Consider the following 11455-nt stretch of genomic DNA (forward strand, 5'->3'; position numbering starts at 1 on the left):
ATTAAGCGATATAATAACTGGGAGATTTCCACTCGGCAAAGATTGACTCATTAACCATGATGATAAAAGATAGGAGCAGCGGGGGGAGAGGGTCGAAGTTTTTTTTTTTTTCCTGACACCGTCTGCATTTTGGTTGTGTCTGTTGCACATGAGGCGTCATTTCAGTTGCGTTATTACCTATGTTAATCAATGTTTGAATATAAGAGTGCAAGCGCCAGTAGTTAGTACTGTTCATTTCACACTCACTATTTTGGGGGTGCGATGTCACCCTCATTTTGGCGAGTCAAAGGCGGCGCCAGTTGTTAACGCGGTCCTATACGTTACCAAATGGCGCCTATAGTGTATCGAGCATTATGGTGGTGATAACCAAAATGAATGCGATAACAGGGATGGCGTCGGAAAATACACAGTTCACAGCATCAGGTGAGACTTTATTTGAATTTTCTACCGCCAATGCCTTACAGAGAGAATGACAAGCCGTTTCATCAAGCCTAAACTTATTGATATGCATGAATTGATACCGCGTCAATACCGAATGTATTTTAATAACGCAATGATAATCAAGGCAAGAAACCAACAGTGCAACACAGTATCTCCATGCTTTATTGGTCATGCATTTCTCTCTATCACATTGCATTAAGTTCACATCTATTTTCTAAATTACAAGAGTGGAAATCCACTGGGGGCGTGGGGGGGGGGGGGGGTCAGATTAAGGGATCAATACTTCTAGGGTGAAGATCCATGTTCAAACTAGAATAATAACTCTCAAAACTCGCAATAGAACCACTAATGGGCAGTGAATTTAACTATATTTTGAGTTGAGTCAACTCTAAAAGTAGTGATCTCTAACAAAGACTCCCAAAAAGGATTTCCACTTCCGTGTATTAATAGAGTGGATTAATTAAATCTTTGGAAAGCTCGAAGCTCATATAAATGGTACCATGTGAACACCTAACACTAATATTACGAGCACTGTGTTATTCAGAACGCAAACAGTGCAACACTATTCTGTGCACCTGTTTAATTATGATCATGCAATTTGGCTTCATGACATGAATAAATTTGTGACGCGTTGTTGACATTAATATTCTTAGCCTTGGGCAAGTTTTGAAGTCTTAAAACAGCAATACCAACTTAATAAAAAACAAATTATCACAAGTTAATGATGATAGGAAGTTGTGTGGGCGATATTCCAGTAAAACTAACATTAATTCATGGCTTGAAATAAAAGAGGATTGTCCGAGGTACGTCTCTCATAGCAACGTATTCTTGACAGAATGATACAGTAATGAGTATGTGCTACAGACCGAATAATCAGTCCATTTCTCCTTGGAGTGATGCCCCACTGAGACTACGTCTGGTTGAAAAGACCACATGGCAACAATAACAAAAGAAGAAGAAAAAGAAGGATGGAAAAACTAGAAGATGAAGAAGAAGGAGAAGAAGAAGGAGAAGAAGAAGGAGAATAAGGAGGAGAAGAAGAAGAAGGAGGAGAAGAAAAAGAAGAATATTATTCTTATTAAGAAGAAGAAGAAAAAGAGGGAAAAGAGGAGGAAGAAGAAGAAGAAGAATAAGAGGAAGCAAGAAGGAGAAGAAGAAGAAGAAGGAGGAGAAGGAAACCTGGGCTACACTACACTATACTACAGCTATGTACTGACAGATTGAAATCACACCAGGAGCAATTAGATTTTCGATAATTTAATTAGTAAAGAGACTTTGATCTTCGCCAGCAACGTAGCACGCTTATCCGGAGAATTGTAAATTTCTTGCCTCGAAAATGATAACTGCCATAGTGTGTCAAAATCGTCGTTATGTCCATTCGTCTTTTTAAATCTTTATACCATGCATATTGAAACAAAGATTGCTTTTTATCATTCAGACATGTCAAGTAACATGGCGATACTTACAATAATTTTCTCATTCGTATCCGAATGTTGCATAATAATAGTTGAAACAAGTTATAATGTTACAAGATACTTTTAATGTATAGAAGATAGTTACAGTCGTATAGGGCTGCACATGGCAGATGATTATAATGCAAGGAATACGTTACAGATTGAGAATCAAACAGCTGTGCCTCATGCGTATACTTTCAGATACTATACTTTAACCTTGCTACGATGAAAGAGATGAATGTCTCATCAAGTGTTTTATCGTCTTCAAGAAGGGGCACCTAACTTACGCTGTTTTCGTGCATTTTTACTTGTAAAAACGGATGATGTTGTTACAAAAAGGACGAATAAAATAGGCCATCTGTACATCCGAATTAAAGTTCTATTGTATAAATGTATCTGAACACAAAATCTCACTCCCCCCCCCCCCCGAACACTTTGGAAATATAAAAATTCACTTCGAAATAGCACCTCTTTTTAGGGTCGGATCCAGGATTTGGTGAATGGAGGAGGCACAATATTCACAAAACTGTGTTTAAAATATGAAGGAGGCACATGAAGACAATGTGGAGGGGTACATTGTACTTAAGGTATGCCACAGTGACTTTTAAGATTAGGAGGAACCGGCCGGTGTTCTTCTTCCTGAAATCCGTCACTGCCTCTATGGATGGCACCCATCTTGCTTGCTATCTTTGGCAACTTTTCAAGCTGTCAAGAATAATTTGCTCGTTTGTTTTAATACAAATCAGGCCTTTGTAAAACATTTGAAGGAACTAGTAAGTTGGCCTTTCAGTTAATTTAAACATTAATTTTGATTCTTAGACGAATTCTACTTACCAGAACCAAAAGCTCCGTTTGCTCCAGCAACAGTCACGGTACATGCCGCCAGCAAGAGTGCGATCAAATGAGCCATGTTCACAATCCTCTTAGAAAATCAAATCACAAGTTGGAATAAACTCACAATTTTTTGTTAACAGCTATTTCTCCTCTTGTAGATCGTCACAATTTAATGGCATCCTAATAATTATTTCTTTGGTGACTTCACTCATCCCGATTATGATCCTTGACAATTCCACTAGGACTATTGTCATTTTACTTTCCTCATGTCGCAAAAAGGAGGCTTCTATCAGGATATGATTCTACAAAATTGCAGGAAACGCGAGGTCGTCTTTGAATCCTTTCTTGGTAACAGAAGATGAAGCGATGCTTATCATAAAACGCTCATATTTTGCCAATCAGAAGGCTTTAAATGCTATCCGAAGAGCACCCAGTGCACTCGATTTCCCCCGCGGATATGTTCGAAGATTGTATGCAAAAACACGAATACAGCACTAGCAGACGATACAGTAATATTCCTAGACTCCCCCTGATGACTTAGTCACGGAGAGGCGCGTGAGGCAAATCCCGTTCGCTGTTCCCTCACTTCATGTAAACTTCCTGTCTGATACAATCGCAGCGCCCGCCTGGCTCGCGAGCCCACGGCGCGGAAGATACAGAGAGTAGGGTCACATACAGTATAACGATCCTATTGGCTCATTCCCGTATTCTGTAGTCATGTGATACAATTATCCCCGACCAATCAAAGCACGTACCGTCATAAGTCAACGTACTTGCGTTGTGAAGACAGTAATGCATGACATGGTTATCAATGAAGCATTGTGAAAAATGAAACGTTTTATCCGTTATTTTCTTTTTGAAGCGTGTCGAAGCGAAATTCTGATTGAAGCATCAAATAGTCATAATATTGTCATCAACTTTCCTATTTTCCCGAAATTGACTACCGAAACCAATCACCAGGTAGAATTGAAAAGTATCTTTTTCAAAATCTGTTAGGAGCAATAATTTCTTTCGAGAAAATTCAATTTCCTTTTACACAGAAATATGATGCATTATTAATTTGATTGAGTTTGTTCTTTTCAAATTATGAGAGATTTTGTTTATACATTTCATTTCTGAACTGGAGAAATCACGTTTGGAGTCGCATTCATTGAATTTTAAGTTTGATTGAACAAAAAAGATTTCATTTGAAGAAATGTAACCATAAGCCCCGTTTCTATTCCAAAGTTAGAATTATAACTTGTGTTTAAAAGACAAGGCTGTTTCGGGGTAAATTTACCATTATCCTGAATGATCTTAACTTGTTATGATTGCAAAGCTTTTGAAAGTTTCAAGCCGTCATTTTCCAATGCTGTAAGTTTAGACTGTGTATACATTTGCAAAGGACAAACAAGTTTAGCAAATTGATCTTAAAATACTTTTCCATATACACGCACAGTAAGTTGTTTTCAATAATGACTGACACTTAACGCTTTTTCGGATGGGGGGGGGGGGGGGTTGGCTTCATTGAGATTTTTTGACAAATAACAGTTCAAGAAAATCCCCATTTTCCTTCCCTTTTTCCGTCTCCCTCTCTCTCCTTCTCTCTATTTCTTTCTCACTTTATTTATTTATTTCTCTATTTCTGTCTTTCTTTCCTTTTTCCTTTTTCTTTTTTCTTTAGTTTCTTTCTTCCTCTCTTCCATCTTTCTTTTATTGCTTGTCATGCATTTTAAACTCTTAAACGACGTGTAAAAAATATGTGGCTCTGCCCGTGTCCTTGAGTTATGTCTCACTTTTTCTTAACAGTTTATAGTATTCACGCAAAAAATAATATAGAATTTTTATTATAGGGGGGGGGGGGGGTTACCACAATTGAGTTAATGTTTAACTTGTATCTTCAGGTAACTTATTAGAGATTTCAATAACATATGAAAGGGATTTCTAGGTATGCTACTTCCTCCTTCATGAATCAAATCAGCTGTACGAAATTGCAAATGAATTTCATCTAAATGATTGGATGAGTCATTTACGTTTCCATGAAAGTCCCATCTTACTGCGCCCCGCCTGTCTTTATTAGAATTATTTAGACGAGTAGATAACCGAATTTCATCGTATTTCAGTGGTTGCTTCGGAAATCATTTTGTTGACTTCACGGGCGACAGATATTGGAGGGGGAGTGGTGATGCGTGACCTTTTCTCTTCTTTCTTCTTCCAAGGCTAACAAAAGGACCCATTTCAATGATCATGGTAAAAGTCCATAGAAAGTGTTTTCTTGATTTCCGCTTGTTAGGGTCCATTATCCCCACTTGACGATGAACATGGAAGATGTATTTTTGGTACCGAGAATTTGTAAAAGCCTGCTGTCGCCTTTGCTTTAATAACATTAAACGATTTGGAGCCCACAAGAAGTCTTCTTTTATTAATATGGAAGACATTCTTCCGTTTTGTAATGAAGAGTCGGATGTCATCAATTTCTTATTGGTTTTTGATTGCATTTGACAGTAGCCTTAGTTCCTACTTTCTTTGAAAGTGCAAATGACAGGAAACTGGGAAAGCATTTCCATGAAACCTTTTTTTTGTACAATAAATGTTGGTGTTTTGATACCGGGTATATAGGGCATACTCAATGGGAAGTTTAGTGCGAGGGTTGACAACTGATGATGATGATGATGATGAAATAAAACTGTCACCTTCTTTTCATTATCTCGGTGAATACTATAGTTCGACGTATTTCTATCATTAAGTTCTAGAAAGGAAGAAAAATCAAAAGATACGCTAAGAGACGGAGACAGAAGAGAACTAGAGAGAGAGGGAGAGAGAGAGAGAGAGAATGATGTAAGCTGGGACAGAGAGAAAGGGAGAGAAAGCGTCGGAGATAGATAGAATGATATAGTTAGAGAAGAGAAGAGATATAGAAAGAGAGAGAAAGGGAAATAGAGAGCGAGAGAGAAAGAGAGCGAAATATACAGATAGAAAGGTAAATAGAGAGAGAGAGAGAGAGAGAGGGGGGGGGGGGAGGAGGGTGGGATCATAGGAAAAGGGATATACATAAAGACCGACAGCGTCAGAAGTGCAGAGCATTAGAAATTCAAAGAAAATATCTCTGGGTACATTTGGTTGAAGATTTTCAACATAAAATGCGTGCAAGCTCCAATAATTCTCTCACTGCTCCTCGAAGACCAAATTCCAAGTACAAGACTGGTAAATTGGCGTGTGGAATTCAATGAGGCGCCACTTTGTGGAAAATAACATTCTTCATTGATCATTGCATTCACGCCATATCTCGACGGCCTTGTGATGATGAAACTTGGCTGCAACTATGCGCATCCAGCTATAAAGATGAAGATAATAGCCAAACCAGCTGCTGACTTCTAGCGACTGACGCGCAAGTGAATTTATTGATACGACATAATAACAAATTCATGATCTTCATTAAATATTGTTAAGTCGTCTTTCTCACTAGCCCTCACTCCGTCTCTCGCCGGTCCATGTCTCCCCCTTTGAAAATGGGCCAAGTTAAATCTTATTTTCATATAAATCATTACACATATATAATTTGTCAACATGTATAGTCACATAAAAATTAAGCATACATAAAAAAAGGGGTCGTCATAGGCACAGCTTGAGCCAACGTTCAAATCATGAATAAAATGTTAACACAATATATAATTATACTGTTAAACAATACGTAATGGATAGCGGAAGGCCAACAAATAAAAATAAGAGAGAGAGAATGAGAGAGAGAGAGAGAGAGAGAGAGAGAAAAGTAGGGAAAGGGGGGGGGGGGGGGGCGACTACTTTTTTTCTCATGCTTTTTCCCCTCCACAGGGATTTTATTGATTTTCATTTGCAAACATTAAATTAACAAATTAACAAACATATACATTATTTGTTCAAGGTAATTTATATTTATAACATGAATGAAATTGACTACTATCCTCCTATCCGTGCGAAGCACGGAAGCTTTGACATTTCATTTAATCATTATAGAAAGAAGACGATTCGTTGTACCGTTCACAACTTTTAATCCTGTTCTAAATTCAGTTTCCTCCTATCCGCGCGAAGATTTGAAGCTTTGAAGCTTTGACATTTCATTGAATTATTGTAGAAAGAAGACGACTCGTTGTCCCGTTCGCGACTCTTAATCCTTATCTAAATTCAATTTTCCCCCTCCTGCGCGAAGCTTAGACGTTTCCTTAAATTATAAGAGATAGAAGACGATTCGTTGTACCGTTCTTGTTTCTTAATCCTTGTCTCACTGAATCCAGTTTCCCCCTTCCCGCGCAAAGCGCGAAAGCTTAGACGTTTTATTGAATCATTAGAAAAAGAAAACGATTCGTTGTACAGTTCACAACTTTTAATCCTGGTCTGAATTCAGTTTCCCCCCTACCCGCGCGAAGTGCGGAAGCTTTGACGTTTCATTTAATTATCATAGAAGGAAGACGATTCGTTGTACTGTTCCTGACTATCAGTCCTTGTCTGAATTCAGTTTCCTCTCCCGCGCGAAGCGCGGAAGCTGTGACGTTCCATTGAATTATTATAGAAAGAAGACGACTCGTTATACCGTTCGCGACTCTTAACCCTAATTCATTCAGTTTCCCGCCTCTTGCGCGAAGCGCGGAAGCTTTGGCGTTTTCATCAAAATATTAGAGAAAGGAAGACGATTCGTTGTACCGTTGTTGACTCTTAATCCTTGTTTTTAATTTTCCCGAAAATTTTAAACCTCTGATTTCTTTAGCTGATATTATAGGAAAGTGAAACTTCGAGAAAATACAAGTATTATAGTTGTAGTCACTCTCGAAGTCGTCACAGCGGATAAAGGTCACAGTTCGTAGGGGAAAATAAATTGTCAGCCGACCGACATTATCTATCTCACCGACTTCAAACTTCTGAATTGATATAGTACACGAGGATCGAGCAAGAATACCGACACAGCTGACTCGACACAGCAACATATTTACGTGTATGCGTGTCTTTCTTGCTCTCTCGACGAGACGACTCCACCCAACAACCCCCATCTCTCTTTTACTCCCACTCCTCCTCTCTCAGGCTCTTACCACCCCTTTCTCTCCTCTCTTTCACCCCCCGTATCTTTTGTTTCCCTTTTCTCTTTTTCCCCCCTTTCATTTCTTTTCCTTTCTTTCTTCTCCTCTCTCTTTTTCTTTTTTCCCCTCTTTCTTTCTTCTCTTTTCTTTTCCTTCCTTTCTCTCCTTTCTTTCCATTCTTTTCTTTTCCTTTTTTTTCCTTCTTTCCCTTCCCTTTCCTTTTCCCTCCCCCTTTTCTCTTTTTTCCCGACGGCAGCGCAGTTTTACCGACAATATCCTGACAGGTGGTGGGGTGTCGCACCCCCACCCCCCCCCCCCTTGGAGACGCCCCTGCCTATACTGCACCCTCCTTAAAGTCCATATCTAACCTGCTTTGATACTCATCGCTGTCAATGTACTCATCCTCCTCTGGCTCATTCTCTATCCTCATCCACCAAAGCTCGCCATGAGCCTCCTCATCGCCAGGATCTTGGACGACATTGTGGCCAACCATCGTCCTGCTCGCCGTCTTCCTCCTCTTCCTCGGCTCCTCCTCCTCCTCCCCCCCCCCCCCCCCACTCCGGGAAGGAAAGACAGCATCCATGTTCCCAAAATCCAAAAAAGGGGTACTTTTCACGCTACAAAGTCCTGCTCATAATACACAAACAAAAATCAGCCCGTATTGACTTTACACACCGGACTTGGGGGGGGGGGGGTGTTTTCAAAGGGAGGGAACATGCATATGTGTACCCTAAAAAACCTAAGTGGGGCCGGGCCTCCTCCTCCTATTAGGCAACCAAATACGGGCAAATTTTCAAGGTTCACTGACTCGTCGCTGTCCTCTCTGACATTAAGACTGAAGTAGAGAAATGAAATGAATGAGGAAATATATACCAAACAGTAATATATAATTGATGATGACAATTATTGTTGCGGGGGTGTTTCTTCTGTTCATAACACAAGTTTTATTGGAAAAATATCTTCCACGATAAATGTCATGAAGGTTGCATTAATGAGAATCTCTATATTTTAATTATTTGAATCCCAAGTTAACACATAAACATGATAAAGACTGACACTATGAATTCTGAGGTTTAATAATCATATTGTTAGATACCTTTTAATGTCTTTTAGACATAAACCTACAACAAGTATACACTGTAAAAAAATAATAGTCGAAATAACTCAATAAAATTGAGGAAAAGAATTGCCTTATTTTTATTAAGTAAATATTACCTACGGCATCTTAAGTAGAAATTACTTATTTTGCTGAATAAATTTTTACTCAGTTAAATCGAGTTACATTAACGTATATAATTTAAGTATTGTAATCATTTTAGATAATTAAAAAAAAGCTATGATAGAATTACATATTGCACGATTTGGTACCCATCTAATCTAACAAGTAACATCCACTAATCATTCACTACTTCTATTTAAGATTTAACCGTATATATATATATCTACCACCATCACAAACTATTACATACGCTTCAATTCGACACATATTGAAAGGCTCCAAATTTTATACATATACTTGATCGTAGCATCTTAAAAGGAAAGTTGGTTGACAATTTCCTGAAATATCAAGTTTTTATTTGTTTTGAACTGGGTAACAATTAAAAATTGTCTTGTCTTTGCTTAGCCATGTTAAATGAATTAGTAAATGTTTTAAAGTCCTTAAATTTTCATTCAACCACAAAAAAGAATTGTTTTATTTTAAAAAGAGTTTAATTTGGTCTTAATGAATATTCATAAATTATGTAAATATTTCTATTACGCACTGCATCGGTCCTTACTTTAAAAAGATAAGAATAATCAACATAAATTGTTTGAGTAATACGTATAATTTCTGATTTTGAGTTAAAATTACTAAATTAATACAAGCTGAAATTACTTAAAGTTCTTATGTATTTGATGTTACTTAAATATTCCACGTATGTTCTACTAAATTGAAAGTTTGAGTTAGCAAGACTTAAATTTAGTGCGTAAGTGGCTAAACTAATGTTTTCAAGTAAATTCTACATGGAAAAAATACGTAAAAATTACCAATGAACAAATTCTTTTTTACAGTGTAGCATCTAACACTGTAGAATTACACCTTTTCCCCAGAATATAAAGCGAAATAGTCATGTAAGAATTGACAGGTAAGTACTGATCTAAAAACCATGACCTTGTCCATGAGCCTGTATAAGCTGATATCGCAAGTTTGCACTCATTTTTGTCCTTTTCCACTTATTCAACTATTTTAATTTGAAGTGACGAGGATAATGTAGGCTTATATTATAACCACTAGTAAGACACCTGCGATCGGTGAACAGGTATAGTCCTAAATTAGCATCGCTGGATTAAAGTCAATAAAGTAAAGTAAACAACTTTAAGAAAGTGCCATTTTGTAAGATATGATTTTATATGCAATTAAACATTTACATGTGGATTTTTTCCTTAAACTTGGAAATGCCACTTACCATTAGAACCTTTTCAGCAACTCTGAAATCGATCAGGCTGTCATCATCAGAGCATGAATCTACGAGAATAATTGAATTAAAAAAAAAATATATAAAACTAGATGGAATTTTGACTGCGCGCAGTCGAAAGTGATGCCTCCGCCATAGAGCAATTTAAACAAGTTTGGAGTTTAAATCTCCAGTGGTTCTTGAGATATCATGATAACAATCTCAATGTATGATACACACTATCATTAAGTTTGAAGTTTAAATCTCCAGTGGTTCTTGAGATATTATGATATGGTGATACATACTATCATTAAGTTTGAAGTGAAAATTCTCCAGTGGTTGTTGAGATATCGCGATAACGATCTCAATGTATGGAATTTCATAAGTTGACCTCTGTGACCCTTGACCTTTAACCTACGTGCTCCAGAATCTAATCAGATTGTCTTCCTATGGTGATACACACTATCATTAAGTTTGAAGTTTAAATCTCCAGTGGTTCTTGAGATATTATGATAACAATCTCAATGTATGGAATTTCATAAGTTGACCTCTGTGACCCTTGACCTTTGACCTACGTGCTCCAAAATCTAATCAGATCGTCTTCCTATGGTAATACATACTATCCTTAAGTTTGAAGTTTTTACATCTCCAGTGGTTCTTGAGATATCATGATAACAATCTCAATGTATGGAATTTCATAAGTTGACCTCTTTGACCCTTGACCTTTGACCTACGTGCTCCAAAATGTAATCAGATTGTTTTCCTATAGTGATACACACTATCACTAAGTTTGAAGTTTAAATCTCCAGTGGTTCTTGAGATATCATAATAACAATCTCAATGTATGGAATTTCATAAGTTGACCTCTGTGACCCTTGACCTTTGACATACGTGCTCCACAATCTAATCAGATCGTCTTCCTATGGTGATACATACTATCCTTAAGTTTGAAGTTTAAATCTCAAATGGTTCTTGAGATATCGCGCTAACAAACTCAATACAAGGAATTTCATAAGTTGACCTCTGTGACCTGTGACCTTTGACCTACGTACTCCAAAATCTAATCAGATCGTCTTCCTATGGTGATAAATACTATTCCCGAGTCTTAAGTTTAAATCTTAAATGGTTCTTGAGATATTGTGATAACGGTCAAACGGGACGGACGTACGGACGTACGGACGGACAACCCGAAAACATGATGCCTCCGGCACCACCTTCGGTGGCGGAGGCATAAAAAAGGTCTCTACTTAAAATGTTTCCCATA

General features: G+C 37.7%; 1 protein-coding gene across 1 annotated transcript in view; it reads right to left on the reverse strand.

Annotated features, from left to right (window-relative positions):
• The window catches only part of LOC100891456, a 70718-nt gene extending 62469 nt beyond the window's left edge, over window positions 1-8249 (reverse strand). The window contains exons 1-2 of the mRNA XM_003723836.3: window positions 8125-8249; window positions 2730-2815 (exon numbers count right to left, since the gene is read on the reverse strand). Coding sequence (XP_003723884.3) covers window positions 2730-2815; window positions 8125-8249 — 211 coding nt within the window. The remainder of the gene's footprint in view (window positions 1-2729; window positions 2816-8124) is intronic.
• Window positions 8250-11455: the final 3206 nt, after the last annotated feature.

This window comes from Strongylocentrotus purpuratus, unplaced genomic scaffold (genome assembly GCF_000002235.5).
Source record: "Strongylocentrotus purpuratus isolate Spur 01 unplaced genomic scaffold, Spur_5.0 spur5_scaffold_7, whole genome shotgun sequence".
Classification (NCBI taxonomy): domain Eukaryota; kingdom Metazoa; phylum Echinodermata; class Echinoidea; order Camarodonta; family Strongylocentrotidae; genus Strongylocentrotus; species Strongylocentrotus purpuratus.